Below are 18,978 nucleotides of genomic sequence, written 5' to 3' on the forward strand. Positions count from 1 at the left end.
AGTTGTTTTTCATCATTATCTTTATTGCCGTTGTGATCTTCACTTATATCTTGCTGTCCAGAGCTACTTAGTATCCTTCATTGATGCTAGTTGTGCTATGCCGTGACCTCATTAGTGTTCTAGACTCGCATCTCTAGTCCGGTCTAGCCTAGGACCAGCACAGTATCGTCGTTGAGCGTTTATTCAACATTGCATCTCTGAATTGATTATTGCTAGTATTTTGCTACCATATATAGCCAACCCAGCTCCACATATTTCTGCACCGTGTATACGTACATTCCCCTGGCAATCGCTTTACACAATCTTCAGAGTTATTTGACACCGCTGGTTGCCTGTCACCACCTGCTGCTTGGTAAGAACTTGTAAGATATTGATATTTGCTTTACTGTGAGCGCTTTACCACCACATCCTAGTAGTTCATAGAAACATTATTCTTGAATTTTGTTTCTTGTTTCTACTAATCATGACAGGATCTAGAGTCAATTCATGGGGTTTGTCGATCGTGGGAGACGTGCCATCACCTATGCAAATACCACTCACGAGAGGTGCACAAACATCCAAATGCACATGATCAGGTTAATGTTTCTATACCACCATTTAATGGCCGTTTTAGACCTGCTTTATATATTGAATGGGAGTTTGACATATATAATATATTTGCTTCCAATAATTTTGATGTACGTAAAAAAAGTTAAGGTTGCGGTTGGTTCTTTCACTGGTTATGTTGTAGTTTGGTGGAGTGAATATTGTCGGTTACACCCTAATGATATACCTACTACTTGGGATGATTTGAAACTTGCCATGCGACATACATTCGTTCCCGCTTATTATACTCGTGACATGATTACAAAGTTGCAACATTTAAAACAAGGTAGTGACACCGTAACGAAATATTATGATACTTTACAAACTACCTTGCTGCATTCCTCTTTAGAAGAAAGTGAAGAAGATTTTATGGATAGATTTTGGGGAGGATTAAATCGTGACATTCAGGAGATACTAATTCATGAAGAGTGTTATCCTATGGACCATTTGTTTCATCTTGCTTGCAAAGCTGAACAGGAAATAAAACGACGTGTTGCCCACAAGGAGAACAAGCGCGAGATGCACATTCCAAGAGTTGATACGGTTGTCCCTTCAACTACTAGGCATACTATGACAACCACATCCGTTGTTGTGAGGACTACATCACCTCCACCATGTGACACATCATCATCGAGAGTGCCTACATCATCTGAGTTGATCATAAGAGGTAATGACAAAGGTACTAATCTTCCACCTCCACATGAATATGATGAATGTCTTGTCAATTTAAGTGCACCATGCGGTGAGCTACCCACTACTTTGATCACACCAGCTACTTTAGAGGACTACGTTGATGATTTGACTTTGCCATGTGATCAAACAATTTTGAGTGAACCCATTGAATTAACTATCGATGCAAAAGAATCAAGTGAATCAGGGAATAAATCAGATTTGGATCAAATATGTTTGAAAATAATTGTGCCAATGTTTAATCATTTTGATATGACCTCTAATCTTGGTGATGGTTCATCAATGTTGGGATGGTTTAATGATAAGCATTGTTAATCTTTTGATATGAATAAGAGCTTCACTTATATGTGCAAACTGAGTTGCAATATTTTCATGCCTTTGACTTCTTGTAAAATATATTGGCTTTACATTTTACGACTTTTGAAGGGTGCTCTTGTATAACTGTGTCACATGTGCACCAAATGAGATCGGTAAAACGGATGACATATACATATACAACGTGTACACCTTGTCTCTTTTGTTAGCCAGATTTCAGATTAAGCAACGCCGAGGACGGCTTTGTTTTCAAGAAGGGGAGGATGATGAGGACATGACTACCTTGGATATGACCAAAAATATTGCATACATGCATATTTGTCAGGTGATTTCTAGTGCAAACTATTCAATAATCTATTTATGTTATCCAGAACAAAAATACTTCACGCACTTTTATGTTTTGTCTAATTGCATGTGTATGGGACATTTGTACAATCCACATATGAAGATAAGGGAAAAGGAGAAGTTTAGGTTCTGTTCAAAAAGTCCTCTCACGTCACTTTTGGGCCAAGAGAAGATAGAGTCCAAGTCTCTCACGTTCTGGATTCAGATTCGGACTGCACAGACATACCTGACTCAAAACGCCAACAACTTTTTCATACGGACTCCGAATTGGGTGATTCTTTTTTTGTTGGAAAGTAGATTTCGTCCTCTTTCCAACCAAATTGGATTCACCTTTAAATTCGTCCAGAGCATTGAGATATGGACGAAACAATTTGACGCTGCAGCAGAATCCGAGTCAAACAACAAGTCCAAAGGTGTTGCATCACCTCCACTTGGGCCCATGAGTCTTGTACGACCTAGGGTTGGTTTTAGGCTGCCTTGGGACGTCCTCCCACCTCCTTGGCCGCCACCCCTTGCTCCTATATAAGTAGATCCATCTAGTAGCTTTTTCCTTGGGATTTGTTTAGTTAAAAGTTAGCCATTGCAACTTCGTGTACTTCGTTTGTGTCCAATGACCAGACCAAGACCGCTTACGGATCCCCACCATTATCAATACTTCATATATATTTGCAATATTCAGATTGCTTTATCATATTCTTGCTTGTTCTTCGATTGCTTGCAGGAATAGACCTTCGTGGTCAGGCTGACCGTGCTTCCGGCATCGTCAGTAACCTCAGGAGATTGGTTTAGCGATTGTTATGGCGCAACGTCGTGCACGTTTGTAGTCGGATCGTCAAAGTCGTCTCCACCAAATCGATAGTTATCATCTCATCGAAAGATCGGGACACCCTCGCTTCTATCACCTGCAGTCGACATAGCTAAAACTCCAGGTGGTTAAACCGAATCACACAGAACAAGGGAGCACCTTGCTCTGATACCAATTGAAAGTGCTAGTTATCGACTAGAGGGGGGTGAATAGGCGATTTTTATGAAAGTCTTCAAAACACGGGGGCTTTGAAGACAAACAGTAGAGATAAGCCTATTGATATGCAGCGGAAGGTAGACTACACTAAACAAGCCATAGTCAAGTAAGCAATGAAGTGAAAGCATGAAGACTATTGGCAGCTAGGTAGTATGGATCAGGATGGAAGATAGTATGAAGCCAAACAACAACAGTCTTCACACAGTGAAGACAATCAGATCATGCAAGAAGGCAATGACTTCACGAAGACAAACTCTAAGTAAAGAGAGGTAAGGGATAGAACCAATTGCTTGGTGAGGACAAGGATTTGTTGGACCAGTTCCAGTTGTTGTGACAACTGTATGTCTGGTTAGGGAGGCTGAGATTTAACTCAGAAGACCGCGTCTTCACCTTATTCCCCTTGAGCTAAGGCGCTTAGTCCTCGCCCAATCACTCTGGTAAGTCTTCAAGGTAGACTTCCAAACCTTCACAGACTTCGTTCATTGGCAATCCACAATGACTCTTGGATGCTCAGAACGTGACGCCTAACCGGCTGGACGATTCACAGTCCTCAAGTGTAAAAAATCTTCAGATCACGCGGAAGTGATGCCTAACACTCTTTGGCTCTGGGTGTTTTGGGCTTTGTCCTCGCAAGGATCTCTCTCTCAAATGCTTTTGAGGTGGGTTGCTCTCAAACGAAAAAAGGTGTGCACTAACTCTGAGCAGCCACCAATTTATGGTGTAGGGCGTGGACTATTTATAGCCAGGAGGCAACCCGACCTGATTTGTCCGAAATGACCCTGGGTCACTAAGGAATTGACACGTGTCCAACGGTCAGATTTCAAACACACGCGGCAGCTTGACTTGGGCTACAAGTAAAGCTGACTCATCCATCTCTGGATAAGATTTGCTCTCATTGTCTTCGCTCGAAGACATAGGATTTGGTTGAGCATCACATCAGTCACTCTGACTTTATTCACTTGGACCCCACTTAACAGTACGGTGGTTCCTATAACTCAACAAAGAAGAAAAAGAAACTACGAAACAACTATGTCTTCGTACTCCATAGTCTTCACGTGAATGCCTTCTCATGTCATAGTCTTCAATGTGAATATCTTCACAGACCACCATTGTCTTCAATGTTTTCACACATTTTTAGGGGTCATCTCTGGTAGGTAAACCGAATCAATATGGAACTACTACCTGTGTTATCCTGCGATTCTCACAAACACATTAGTCTCTCAACCAAGTTTGTCGTCAATACTTCAAAACCAACTAAGGGTGGCACTAGATGCACTTACATAAACACTTTTAAGAAAAAACTGGAAATGAAATAAACGGAAAAACACTGAAAACAAAAAAAAGGAATTTGCAACCAAAAAACGAATGACGGAAAAACGAAAGAGAAAAAACAAAGCCAGAACCACGTTTTTTCCTTGTGCTTCTCACGGAGGAAATCCGTGCCTCCACAAGAGGCAAATCTATGCTTCTCGTGGAAGCACATTTTTCCCCTTTTCAAGAAGCGCAGTTGTGTTTCTCTCGAAAACAAATTTGTGCCTCCATGGGAAGCAAATCTATGCGTCTTGTAGAAGCATGGTTTTCTTTTCGAAAAGCACAATTGCGCTTCATGCGAAAGCAAATCTGTGCCTCCACAAGAAACAAACCTATACTACATGTGCAAGCATAATTTTTTTTCTGAGAATCACAGTTGTATTTCTCGCGGAAGCAAATTTGTGCCTCCAAGAGAAGCAGATGTTTTTTCTTTGGAAACAAATTTGTGCCTATGTGCTTCTCGTGGAAGCAGATTTTTTTTCTCCTCTTCTCACGGAAGTAGATTTGTGCTTCTTGTGAAAGAAAAAATCATACATAAATTTTTTGCATTTTTTCTCTCCTAAATCTAGGAAAACCCATGCAAAAACCAATTAAAGCCAAAACACCCATCTAAAATCAGAAAGCTCATGCAGAAAAAAAAATCCAAAGTAAGCGCCAGCACGCGACATGTGACGGCGGCTGAACGCACGCTCCCAAGACACCAAAGGTGACCCTTGAATATCACCGCAAGGGGTAGCATCGAGTTAGTTGTGCTCTCGGAACATTCTGAGTCAAAATGTCCACCAAAAGCACAAGCATAGCTCGGGCGGGCCGGCCATTTAACATTGCAAGCGTTGATGCTAACCGAGCCAATGATATAGGGTTTCTTGTCGATTTTCTCCAAAAGAAACATTTGTACTCCCGTCGTTCACTTTTATAAGACATTTCAGACAGCTGACATTGAACTGTTTTGGCTGATGTCTGTAATTGTCTACAACGTCTTATAGAAGTGAACAGAGGGAGTAGCAGATTTTAGATAAAAAATGTAAAATGAAAAACATGGATGTTTTAAAGACTTGTGTTAAATACTTTTCAAATGTTCTAAATTTTTAAAATAATACTTTTAAGAGTCCAGGAACATATTTTGAAAACTTGAGAAAATATTTAAAAATGTTTGTGAACATTTTTTGTAATTGTGCAAATATTTTTTCTAAATTCCTAGCATTTTTTGAAAAAGTGTGAACATCTTTAAGAAAATTGAACATTACTAAAAAGATGAATAGTTCTAAAATTTTGCATATATTTTTTGTAAAAGAAATAACAACCTTAAAAGGGATAAACCTTAAGGAAAACAACACTCAAAAAGAAACAAAAGAAGGACCAAGAAAACAGGGAATCAGATCAGAACCTAGGTACATGGGTCGGCCCAGTTCAGTCCCTTGCCTGGCCTCTACGTGGCATCGCCAATTTCGCGCAACACACTTGAAATAGTAAATTCCCTAAAAAAAACTTCAAATAGTAAATTGATCCAAAAAAACAAAAAAATTGAAATAGTAAATAGCAGGGCCGCAAACTGTACACTTGTCCCTCGCGCGGTGTGTTTTCAGCTAGACCATGGTCTCTTTCTGTTATTTATTTATTAATTCGGAAATTTTCTTATTTCCAATTCTAGAAAAGAAAATTGTAATTAGTTTTAAAAGTGAGAGAAATTATGTTACAGAAAACGAACAAAATTGCTTGGGAGTGCTTCAGGCCATTTGCATGGTAGCATTGCGCACTCCGGGGACATGCTAATAATTGTTGAAAATGACTGAAACTTCTACTATGTCTTTATTAAGTTAGAGGTTAAATAGGACCCAGATTCACGGTGTTATCGCCGAGAGGGACTCTCTAGACTCTAGAGTAATTGCAAAACTTAAAGATTGCTAACATTTTCGAAATAGACTTCCATGGAGTGCGGCATTTCAGGACCCGGGCTCAGATGAGCCCGGGCAAAATAAAAAAAACACAAAAAAATAGGAAACAAATCAAAAAATCCGAATCTTTTTTCCAAGCAAGATGCTTGTGTGCGTGATGTTCGTGCAAAAATTGATGGAGTTTGGACATTCAAGGAGCGTGCAACAAGATAAAATTTGGCTCTGTGAGTAAGGTTACTGTTCTGGCCGAATTTCTCTTTTTTGCCACGAGCTGCACATATGTCCAAATGAGATGAAATTTTGCACGCACATCATGCAAACAAACATCTTCCCAGCAAAAAAAATCAAATTTTTTGATTAATTTTTCTATTTTTAATAGCGGTACAGTTCATCGGGTCCACTAAGCCCGGGCACCGGAGTCAACACAACATGTCAAAAAGCGGAAAGAAAGTCAAATATGACCACTAAAAGATGAGTAGTCAACTGCTAGCAGGTGAAGCAAACTACCGGAAAACATCCTAAAGACCATATACTGGCAGCCGGTCCATGTCGTCTTGCTGTAAAAAGTGCTAAAATTCAAACACAAGGTCAGAAGCATATTGCTGGTCGTTAGACATCTTGTTATGGATAGTCCATAAGATACATGTCATCGCTGTGAATACCAACCAAAAGAGACACCTCCACCTATCGGTAATCGCCCAGCTCCGACGCCTGCCACTCAGCCTCTGAACCTTACAAACATATACTCCCTCCGTCCCATAATATAAGAACGTTTTTGACATTAGTGTAATGTAAAAAATGTTCTTATATTATGGGACGGAGGGAGTAATTTCAAAGGAACCAGGCTGCAGGATAGTTGAAGAAGATATGGGTCTCGGATTCAGACACCACAGAAAGAGGACAATGGCCAATAACGGCTGACTCATAACGGCAAGCTCATTTGTTAGCCAATTTTAGCGGAGGGGTTGCGTTGTGCTGTTTTATCCGGGTCTCATTACCGGCCTGCACCCCGAGCCTAGCTGAACATAATACAGTAGTAATGATTCTGTGTTTTCCTATATAATAAATAAACAAATAATGGGTAATTCTAAGCAAAGCGAAAGCGCAGGTTACAAAACCAAATGCCGGTACATCGACATCTTCGCGACATTTGCACACTGTGAGAAGACAGACCTAGATAATGGAAATGCACGCTACAAACCAAAATTTGGCTGCATCGCCCTGTATAAGCCATTTGTGTTCTATTAGATCAGACCTGTTTTAACTTAGACAAGTGCTTCACAAGTAAAAGTGGCTCATCGTGGGCATCCGTTGACTCGAACAGATCTTCCTTTTAGCGCAAAGTTTACGCCTACTTGTTATAACCTGCCTGTGGAAATCAAGGAGTTTGTGGTTAGCAAAGGAAAACCATAGCATAGGAATTTATACCAACAGATGGGGTCAAATATATTTTTACATGGGGTTTCCCGTGATTGGTCAGATACTACCAGGCATAGTTCTCTTAAGAACTTGCTTTCCCAGGTATATATCCAAGTAACCCTGCAAGGCAAGATTTTGTAGATTGTTTAGCCGAGTATAACAAAACTAATCCCTCCGATCCATATTACTTGTCGCTCAAATGGACGTATTTCAATGCTAGATACATCCATAATATGGATCGGAGGGAGTAGCATTCTTGCTATAAACAAGAAGAGCATAGGCCTACCACCTGAACGAGTTGTTCTACGCTCTGAGATTCCTCTGCAAAAAACCTAAAGATGGCTGCTTCTGTACGAGGCACCTTTGGGCCCAATGTCAAGGCCACTTTATCCACGGCTTTCCTCGCTATAATTTTGTGGACCTCACGAGATAAGAGGCCTTCTTCCCACAGAGGCCTTAAGATATTTTTTATGAATTCGCCGAGGGCACATTTGAATGCTGTGATACTTTCTTCATCAGTACTTAGTTTTGGTGGCCCACTATGTGAATCACAGATCCGCGAACCATTTGCAATCTCACTTTCGTAAATTCCTCCACTAAATTCATTCTTTTCAGATTGTTTAAACTGTTTTTCCTGCACAGCAGTCCCACTAAAGGCTGAAAAGCACTGACTTGTATCCTCCCCAGTTGCCTGATTAATCGCTTCCTTTGCACTATGTGAATCAGAGATCCGTGACCCATTTGCAACCGTTCTTGTGCAACTTCCTCCGTCAAATTCATTCTTCTCTGGTTGCTTAAACTGTTTTTCCGGCACAGCAGTCCCACTAAAGGCTGAAATGCTCTGACTAGTATCCTGCCCAGTTGCCTGATTAACCGCTCCCTTTGCACTATGTGAATCAGAGATCCGTGAACCATTTGCAACCGTTCTTGCGCAAATTCCTCCGACAAATTCATTCTTCTCTGGTTGCTTAAACTGTTCTTCCTGCACAGCAGGCCCACTAAAGGCGGAAAAGCTCTGACTAGTATCCTGCCCAGTTGCCTGATTAACCGCTCCCTTTGCACTATGTGAATCAGAGATCCGTGAACCTTTTGCAACCGTTCTTGCGCAAATTCCTCCGACAAATTCATTCTTCTCTGGTTGCTTAAACTGTTCTTCCTGCACAGCAGGCCCACTAAAGGCAGAAAGGCTCGGACAAGCATCATGTGGTTCCGAACCATGCCCAGTTACTTGATTAATCACTTCTTGAGATTCCTCGAATTCTTCTTCATCTGCGATCATACTAGGCAAACAATTTAAGTCTGGTATTGTAAAACGTGGGGTGCAATCAGCTGGTCTAGCAACATCAGGTATTTTTATGCCAACATCAGATAGGCAGGAAATCTGTCGATTTGATGTCACTTCAAGAACTCCAGGTGGCTGATAATCTTCCTTTGTTCCTTTATCCTTTTCAGAGTCTGCCAGAGATAAAGACACTTGCCTCTTTCTTCTGCAATTCATGGTATCTTGTTGGATGTCTCTGCAATCACCTCCACTGGAACAAATTTTTATGACTCTGCAGTCAGTTCCACTGGAGCAATTGACAGACTTCTTTCCTTTCTCCAATTCTAAAGTAGTTTTACTGCACTGATTGGAACACTCTGACCCACAGACCTTCACATTACCATCATCAGGAGAGCAAACTGCAAGACTTTTTTGATCCAGCAGTGTTGGACCTGTTATCAAACTGGGCATTTGTTCAAACCATTTGGCACCATCGCCTTGTGCTGCTTTCCTTTTAATTTGACAGCCGATGCCCATTTTATATTTTCTCCCATCATCCAAATGATTGCCAGTCTCGTGCTGAGAAACATTCTGATACACACTACTATCAGGATAAGTAGCTGCTTGATCTAACTTACTAATATCTGCCCAGTTGTTCCGTCTAGTTTGTTTCTTGCTAGTATCAGAACAACTGTTCTGACTAGTTTGTATCATGCCATTTGGATGAACAGTTGATGGTAGACAGCATGGAAGTTTATTCTCTTCCTTTTGCTGCATGATTTCACCTGGATGTGGTTCTTGCGAAACCTCCAGATTGCACTTCAGCCCTTGCTTGGCTGAGCTTTTGTTGTAGTTTGTACCACGGAGGCATCTGAAGGGCTGCTCTGTATTTATCATTGCTCTTCCCTCACCACAGTTTTGTACTCCATCAAGCGGCGTTGCACCTCTACATTTTTGGGAATTCTCCAATTCAGTATCATTTTCAGCCGCACTTTCTGAGTTCCCAGAAGCACTCTCAGATGCATTGACATTTTCATCATCACTTTCTGAGCTACAAGAAGAAGCAGACCATTCATGCCTCGCAGTACTTGTTTGATCTAGTTTTTTAGCTTCAGCACTACTTTCCTTCCTTAATCTTCTTCTTCTCCAAATATCTAGACATTCACGAAGTAATTCAGAATGAGAAGTATTATCAGCTTGCTTTGTATGCACGCCCTTCTCCATATGAGTGACTGAGAGATTCTGCAGGTTACGTGTCGAAACGTCTCCAGTTCTTGTGTTTCGAGGTCTTTTGGTACAACCAACGACACTTGGCTGCTTGTCAGATACTAATTTCATGTTGCTACTCCCTTTTGGCTCATTTGATGAAGCAATGGTTTTGCTGCTGTACTTGGGACATAACACATGTGAGTTTTCATTAGACTTTGTTGAGCCACAGCATGTAGCAGCAGCAGTCCGAATATTCTTCATTAGATAGCAGTTCCCTTCTGCTCCATTATGATCTACTTCATCGTTTGTTTTAGCATTTTTCTCCCAATTGTCATTTCTCATCGTATCAGAACCACTACGATGTACCTCATGATGCGGATGCTCATCCTGCTCACGAAGTGAACATAATCCTTTAGGGTGCCCCTCATAAATCATACGCTTCTTAGCTTTCTCTCCGGCCAGCTGACCTCCATACCTTTTGTATCTACTGTTCTCAGCTTCCTGTTCAAACGGTTGTTCTCCAGATCTTGTCTGCCAGCTGCTTCTACCATGTTTACCAACACAAGGCACACTGGAATTGTTTTTCTGAGAACTCCACCTTGCCGGTTTTGTTTTTGACCTCTTGCCATGATAAGCATTCCTGCAATTTCTAATGCCCAACCTATCATCAAAATCCTCACGGAGTGAAAGCTCAAGTTGCCTAGGATGGATAGTGCGCAGTTTTTTTGAATTTTTTATAGTGTGCAATTTCTTAAATGGCTTCTTGGTGTAAGCTTTCCTTTGTTCATCCCTATGACGCAACCGACTAGCTGAGGTGTGATAAGGATTATTGTCAGTGTAGAAACTGTCCATGTAAGCCCGATGCCGTGCTTCATCTATCTCAGAAAAATGGTCAACTGGAAAGTAAGATGGCAGATATTGGTCCGCTTGATAAGGTCCATTCTGAGTGCTACTTCCCCCGTTAAACTGACAAACCTTGCCAAGGGTTACCATATCATGAATATGTCCATCAGCCCCTTTTGCATAATCACAAACACAATCAAAGGATGGACTAGTCCTCTCAGTCCTGCAATATAAGAAATATAAATCATTAAAGGCCTCCCGATCGAGAAATTCAAAATAATTGGAATAGGAAAAACACAGGAATGAGACGTCACATACTACGGATTTTTAAAAGATGCCTTCCAATGATTCGTAAGAAAAATAAATGCATGACATTTTGAGGAATGAAAAGGGAGTGGAAAGTGGAAACGGATAGAGTGACAGCCAATTGAACTTCTAAAAAATTAAATGAGGTTTGATGTCATGTTGGTTTTCTTATGGAATCGAGGTCATAGGAAAAAATTACATAAGAAGTTTGACAACCCCAATCATAAGATCCAAAGGGCCCTTATCGGAAAACCAGTTTTAAAGCTTGGAGAGTACTCCAAAACTAGATGATACCCCACACGTTGCTGCGGGGATTGCTTCCAATACATTCAATGAGATAAGTTATATGAATATGAATTTTTCGATTAATAATATAAGACTGAACCTGAAAATACATATGATTATGTGTAGTATAACTAAAAAAATATTGAATAGTAGCATAATATAATTAAAGCATTTGAGCCATTTTGCATGCATGGTTGCATGTTGAGGTGGGTCTTTTCCCATGCATGATTGAATGTTGAGATAAATATGTTAGTGGGGATCGCCTACTTAGTTGTATAGGATTCTTATGAAAAAAACCACAACAAAGGTCTAAATGGTACAAAATGCATCCATCTGAAAATTCCTGTAGCAGTTACCAAATATTCTACCTTATCTCTGAATCATGGAATTCCATCAAGAAAGATACGTGTAAAGCTGAATAACATGATGACCATGACAGGAAAAAGTTAACACACTAATCAAAATCATAACCTGTTGGGTATATGCACAGGGTACCTCAAGTTTGCACTGCTATGGGGTTGCTCCCTTGTTGCTTGTTCTCTTTGACGAAGGGTTAACTGCTGCCAATCATATTGCTCACTGCAGCTATATCCTCCCGAAATGAATCCAAAGGGCAGCCTATTTGAACCCATTAATTCCGCAGCTGATGAAATGAGATGACACCGGCAATGCTCACCCCTATATCATATAGATGAGACCGAGAAGTTGTTGTATTCTTACTTCCTGATGCAAAGCTTCCGGAAACCAAAAAAATGAGAAGGAATTCAGCTCAAAGGTGCTGCCAGTTAAAGTAAAGTCTGAATTTACCATAAGAGATAAAATTTGAGAAGTTAAACTGTATAAAACGGAGGCACCTACCAATAAGATCTTATCACCATATCTGATTCTGCATGATTTATGCTTCCATTAGCCCTTTCACACTTTGTGCTTTCTACCTAGCAACAATTACAACACAATCATTAGATGGTTTCCTGCAACGCATCGCCTGCTAGAACATATAGCAGATTAAATTGCAGGTCCCTTTCAAGGATTATACTTTCTGGGCCCTATTTCCAAAACTGAATCCTACACTATCAGCACCGGGAAACAGTTGGGGTGCAATTAAATAATGGAAGTGTCTGGTCAAAAAAGAAATTTCAGTAATGTGACTGCAAGATATCTATGATCTAAGAACAAATACATAGGCATCGCATAAAGCATGTGTAAGTTATGTTCCTAATTGCTTATTGTGCATTGCAAAATATTGTTGGAATTGTTATGATCGGATTTGCCGAAAGTAGACTGCAAGACGATTTTGTTAACGAGGTTCAGCGCGACTACGGGTGCTCCTCCCCACATATGAAATCAACATGATACACCGATGACAAAGGACAGCATCTCGACCACCACTCCACGCCCGGTTTGGTCATCCCTACCCCAGGCACCTAGACCGCCCCCCTTGTGATCTTGGGCCTGTTTGGATCACAGTCGGGAGCAGCCTTACCAAATTTTTGGTCGTTGACTGACTGGTTGGTGTATATTGGTTTGAAGCCAATTTTTTGGATACACGCCAAAGTTTTGGTTGGCCCTTCAGTTCTATGCTGGTTCGTTGGTGAGTCCATGGCGGTAAATCTTGCGCCAAAAAGTTGGCGAGCCGTGATTTGGCAAGGCAGACACGGGCAGCATCCAAACAGCCCCCTTGTATCTAGCCTACCAGCTTCGTCTTTTGGCTACCTCGCCGTGGCGTTACATATTCGGCTCGGGTTACATGCATTCAACTCGAACATCTAACTCTCCACATATGCCAAGTCCAACTGTAACCTTGTACACATATTCGACACCAATTCCAATGAACATCATACCAGTAATGTCTAAATACTGGCATCATGCTTAATTCTTTGATCATTCAACGAATATATGATCTTGTATCTGGCCTACCAGCTTCACGTTTTGGCTACCTCACCATGGCGTTACATATTAGGCCCCAGGTTGCATGCATTCAACTCAAACATCTAACTCTCAGTATATGCCTCTTCCATTCGGGACAACTCATGGCTCTGGCCTTTAGTCCCAAACAAGTTGGGGTAGGCTAAAGCCTTTAGTCCCAAACAAGTTGGGGTAGGCTAGAGGTGAAACCCATAAGATCTCGCAACCAACTCATGGCTCTGGCACATGGATAGCAAGCTTCCACGCACCCCTGTCCATAGCTAGCTCTTTGGTGATACTCCAATCCTTCAGGTCTCTCTTAACGGACTCCTCCCATGTCAAATTCGGTCTACCCCACCCTCTCTTGACATTCTCCGCACGCTTTAGCCGTCCGCTATGCACTGGAGCTTCTGAAGGCCTGCGCTGAATATGCCCAAACCATCTCAGACGATGTTGGACAAGCTTCTCTTCAATTGGTGCTACCCCAACTCTATCTCGTATATCATCATTCCGGACTCGATCCTTCCTCGTGTGGCCACACATCCATCTCAACATACGCATCTCCGCCACACCTAACTGTTGAACATGTCGCCTTTTAGTCGGCCAACACTCAACGCTATACAACATTGCGGGTCGGACCGCCGTCCTGTAGAACTTGCCTTTTAGCTTTTGTGGCACTCTCTTGTCACAGAGAATGCCAGAAGCTTGGCACCACTTCATCCATCCGGCTTTGATTCGATGGTTCACATCTTCATCAATACCCCCATCCTCCTGCAGCATTGACCCCAAATACCGAAAGGTGTCCTTCCGAGGTACCACCTGGCCATCAAGGCTAACCTCCTCCTCCTCACACCTAGTAGTACTGAAACCGCACATCATGTACTCGGTTTTAGTTCTACTAAGCCTTTCGATTCCAAGGTTTATCTCCATAACTCTAACTTCCTATTTACCCCCGTCCGACTATCGTCAACTAGCACCACATCATCCGCAAAGAGCATGGATATCTCCTTGTATATCCCTTGTGACCTCATCCATCACCAATGCAAAAAGATAAGGGCTCAAAGCTGACCCCTGATGCAATCCTATCTTAATCGGGAAGTCATCGGTGTCGCCATCACTTGTTCGAACACTTTTCACAACATTATCGTACATGTCCTTGATGAGGGTAATGTACTTTGCTGGGACTTTGTGTTTCTCCAAGGCCCACCACATGACATTCTGCGGTATCTTATCATAGGCCTTCTCCAAGTCAATGAACACCATATGCAAGTCCTTCTTTTGCTCCCTATATCTCTCCATAAGTTGTCGTACCAAGAAAATGGCTTCCATGGTCGACCTCCCAGGCATGAAACCAAACTGATTTTTGGTCACGCTTGTCATTCTTCTTAAGCGGTGCTCAATGACTCTCTCCCATAGCTTCATTGTATGGCTCATCAGCTTAATTCCACGGTAAGTAGTAGAACTCTGAACATCCCCCTTGTTCTTGAAGATTGGTACTAATATACTCCGTCTCCATTCTTCTGGCATCTTGTTTGCCCGAAAAATGAGGTTGAAAAGCTTGGTTAGCCATACTATCTCTATGTCCCCGAGACCTTTCCACACCTCAATGGGGATACAATCAGGGCCCATCGCCTTGCCTCCTTTCATCCTTTTTAAAGCCTCCTTGACCTCAGACTCCTGGATTCGCCGCACAAAACGCATGCTGGTCTCATCAAAGGAGTCGTCCAGTTCAACGGTAGAACTCTCATTCTCCCCATTCTTCAAGGAGAGGGTCATTAAGGAGGGCCCTTGGGAGGAAGGAGGGGATGCGGACAATGTGTGGATGAAGATGGCGACTTGCATTCGTAAGGTGGCCTCGGAGGAGTTTGGAGTGTCCAGGGGAAGGAGAAGCGAAGATAAGGATACCTGGTGGTGGAATGATGATGTCCAGAAGGCGATTAAAGAGAAGAAAGATTGCTTCAGACGCCTATACCTGGATAGGAGTGCAGACAACATAGAGAAGTACAAGATGGCGAAGAAGGCCGCAAAGCGAGCTGTTGGTGAAGCGAGCTGTCGGGAATTAAATCAATGTAACCAAAATAGTAGAAATGGTCCTCAAAAGTCAGCTAGCAATACATGACAGATTTTCAATAAAAAGTCACACGTGCTGCAAAACAAATGACAAATCATAAACCGAAAGTAAAGAGATCAAAAGCTACTCTAGTGCTGCTCACATAAGCTTCATTACTATTGGGTTTCATTGTCATCGTATAGGTTGAGTTTAAACGTGTTTAATGTGATGGTAAGCACTATCAGAACATAAGTTCTGGGATTCTTTTTCGAGAAAACGCAAAAGACTTTTGCGTTTCATTGCATTGAAAAGATAGAAGTTTTTTACAATCCTCCTAAGAGGCCAAGATCATGCAAAAGCAGTAAAATCTAGTGTACATCCCAGGTGGTGGGTAGGATGTCTCGCAAGCCACGAGCACCAGCGCGTGCCCATTGCACAGCTTCATCCTTGATCCTGGAGACTAGGACAGGGACAAGGGGCTGGGCGCCGTCGAATATGAATTCATTGCGCTGCTTCCAGTTCTGGGATTCTTTTAGCTAACTCAATGCTCAAAATAAACTAAGTGAATAGGACCTAGCCAATGGTTTGCATAAGATACATTCCAATGTGTGTTCTGTAAATTGTCTGCATTGCAAACTAATATACACCGCAACAACTAAATGCATTATAACTGTTTTGTTTTGTGTGCAAAGGACTTTGTATAAACTATCTGGACTAACCGAATCACCTTTTTCCAAGACTTTGTGCTATTGCAACCATTTTTTAGACTACCAATCGTGTGATAGGGTTAAGTAAATTCAGTCATCCGTCTCAGAATGCTATTGAGACAATATTCACAATCAGTTCTAATCAGTAGTTCTACAACATTGTCCGGCTGAAAATTATCACTGCCTTGTTGATTGCATAAACAACATAGATGACGAGTTAAAGTTGGCTAAGTTACTCTCATAGTTCGCTGGTATTTTTTTTTTACTAGTTTAGCACACTGAAATTACTTCTAATAAACACACTGATCATACTGCGTTAATTAATATTTATGTAAACAACCATGATCCAAGTTCGCCACACGACAGAGAATTCACTTGAAACGTACTCTTTACAATAATAATATTTAACAGGCAATGGAGATTTAGATCCCCACTATTTTTACAAACACAGTAATAAATTAATCCATGAGCATTCCTATCAAGAATGCTCTAGTGAAAATCATGTTAATTTTCATCCAAAAAAGATATGAGCAGACCAGAATTGTGAAAATAGTTTGCACTTGTCAGAGAGAAGGGTAACACAATGAAGCGAATAATGGTTATGCAACTAACTAATCAGGAGTTAACATATTATACGCTCATAGCCTAATCAATTCAATTAAATTTCAAATTGGAAAAATAATATTATTTAGTATTCGTTTACTATGGCCGAAAGAATAATTAAGCACAACATAAATTATGTTCACACTTACAAGACTATGTTGCTGCACAACATTATATACCATGAAGTTTACTGAACAGAGGGAATAAACCTTCCTTTTCCTTCTTTATAATCAAGAAGAAAAGACGTTCAGTTAATAAAGAAATAATCAATTAAACTATGAAAGGCTATCGTGTGATCTCCACAAATAGGCTGTTTTTACAACAAACTATCCACAACGAAAGCATCACTATCTAAATATAAAAGCACAATTTTTATCCATCCGCAGGTAAGGATGCCATCCGAAATCTCATTTGGCCATCCATTTATCATTGACTGGGAGATTGGATTACAATCCGAGGAGCAAAGTTTATGTATCATTGTGTGAGTGAAGCATTATATTGGTTACTCTGCAAAGCTGATCCAATAGAACCATATTATGCTCCTTGTGCTCAAAATTCAAAAAAAAATAATTGTAGACCATTGGGTGATCTATCTAGGAGGTGCTTTGAAAACAAGCAGGAGTCACCAGCTGGAATAAAGAGGTGTCCTATCCCAACCAGCCCCCTAGTACATATATATGAGTTCAATGTTCATACCTGTCTCTTCCTTGCCCTAACTAAACAGATTCTGTCTTCTGCCACCACCATATACTAGCAAATAAACGACCAGCAGCGTCAGTGCCAGCGTTGTGTTGGCGGCAATTTCTCGTTCCTCTTCTGAGTTTCCACCTCACTCATCTACCGGAGGCAATTAAATCTGGCAGCACGAATGCTGGGAAGGTGAGTCTGGCAGTGGCGCAACCGGCCCTCAACTCCAGCCTGTAAACACACCTCACAGGGCCGAATCATGCCGGACCACCGCCATCGAACGCCTAGCCTTATACTCCAATATAAATTAGCACTACAAACTCAACGCCATGCACTCAGTCTCACAAGTAGAACAGTCAAGCGAGGGAAGCGTCGATATGCACAAAACGAGTTAGTTGAGCAACAGAAAGGGTGCTGCACCTTGTGACCACATTGCATTGCAAGCACAAAGAAAGCGTTTGCCAATATGTAACATCAATCAGCTACTGTTGTTTTGAAGTTATTAAAATTCCAATTGAGGCCAAACAGACATGACGACCGGATCTCAGGGGTGAAATATTTTTACCTTCACCCAGCAAAAGATGGCTGTGTCTGGAATTTTGCCCTGGCGTCAAGTCCTCACGCGTGACAAATTAACCTGCAAACAGTAAGATTAGAAATCAGAAGGAGTAGCAGGGCCTATTATCGCGACCCTACGTACAGCCCCACCATCTATTTTCAATGGTTCTAAGTCCTCGTTGACTCGAATTCGAACTCTTCTTTATTATATTGTCGGGAGTAGGTTCAAAGTAAGTCCTCTTAGGATCGAATTTGTGTCCGTACTTACTAGTCGGAATTTCTCTTCCGCATTTCCTTGGGAAAAAAACTCGAAATAGAACTCGGAACATAGAATGCAAAGGAGGAGATTTTACAGGAAATAATACATCAGAACGGCAAAAACAAATCGATCTTTTAGGGGGAAAAGAGCGGAAAGAACCGAAAATCTGGACACGTGGAGGGGGGCGGGGGGGAGGGGGTGTGGGGTAAAGAACGCGAAGAACTAGAGCGATCGGCGGCGCCATTGTTGCGCCGGAAAGTAAACCCTCAAAACCCTAACATCAGCATTGCGTCAAGAGTGATTAAGGAAAGACGGGGACGATCGCCCTTACCATCACAATGCAGCGCGCGCAATCTTTTCTGGGGGAGGAACCTTGGAGGGCGCTGCCGCCGACGGGGAGGACGAGAAGCAGGGGGTGGCGGCGGAGACCAACGAAGAGAGCAGGGAATCGAGCGAGCGCCGGGGATTAGCTCTGTGAGACCAAAGGGGGGGAGAGAGAGAAGACGTGCGGGAGGAAGGCGGTCGCGTGCGTCGACATTCGGGCCCCCCTTAGTCACGTCGCTACGCCGGGTCTCCGCGCAATTTTGCCCAACAAAAAAACAGTACCATGACCAAGAACTGGGCATTAGCCGGACGATCTGTCCGCCGACCGCTCCGAACGCAATTTTTATTGTAAAAAATAAGGTGGCTAAGAGCAACCATCAAAGCCTCTGGACTAAAGCCA

The 18,978-nt window shown here is 41.9% G+C and overlaps 1 protein-coding gene across 2 annotated transcripts; it reads right to left on the bottom strand.

Moving 5' to 3' along the window:
* Positions 1–7,087: 7,087 nt before the first annotated feature.
* On the bottom strand, positions 7,088–18,759 carry LOC109782176 (uncharacterized). Of its 2 annotated transcripts, none has more exons than XM_020340777.4 (7): positions 18,586–18,759; positions 18,003–18,074; positions 12,344–12,420; positions 11,981–12,219; positions 7,871–11,117; positions 7,619–7,701; positions 7,088–7,531 (listed from the first exon to the last, which is right to left on the bottom strand). In XM_020340777.4, the coding sequence occupies exons 4-6, from the start codon at positions 12,115–12,117 to the stop codon at positions 7,639–7,641; spliced, it is 3,447 nt and encodes a 1,148-aa protein (XP_020196366.1). In that variant the 5' UTR covers positions 12,118–12,219; positions 12,344–12,420; positions 18,003–18,074; positions 18,586–18,759; the 3' UTR covers positions 7,088–7,531; positions 7,619–7,638. The 2 variants fall into 2 exon arrangements, with proteins under 2 accessions (XP_020196366.1, XP_020196365.1); XM_020340776.4 differs by having other exon boundaries at positions 11,957–12,219.
* Between the last annotated feature and the right edge of the window lie 219 nt (positions 18,760–18,978).

This window comes from Aegilops tauschii, chromosome 3, assembly GCF_002575655.3.
Source record: "Aegilops tauschii subsp. strangulata cultivar AL8/78 chromosome 3, Aet v6.0, whole genome shotgun sequence".
Classification (NCBI taxonomy): domain Eukaryota; kingdom Viridiplantae; phylum Streptophyta; class Magnoliopsida; order Poales; family Poaceae; genus Aegilops; species Aegilops tauschii.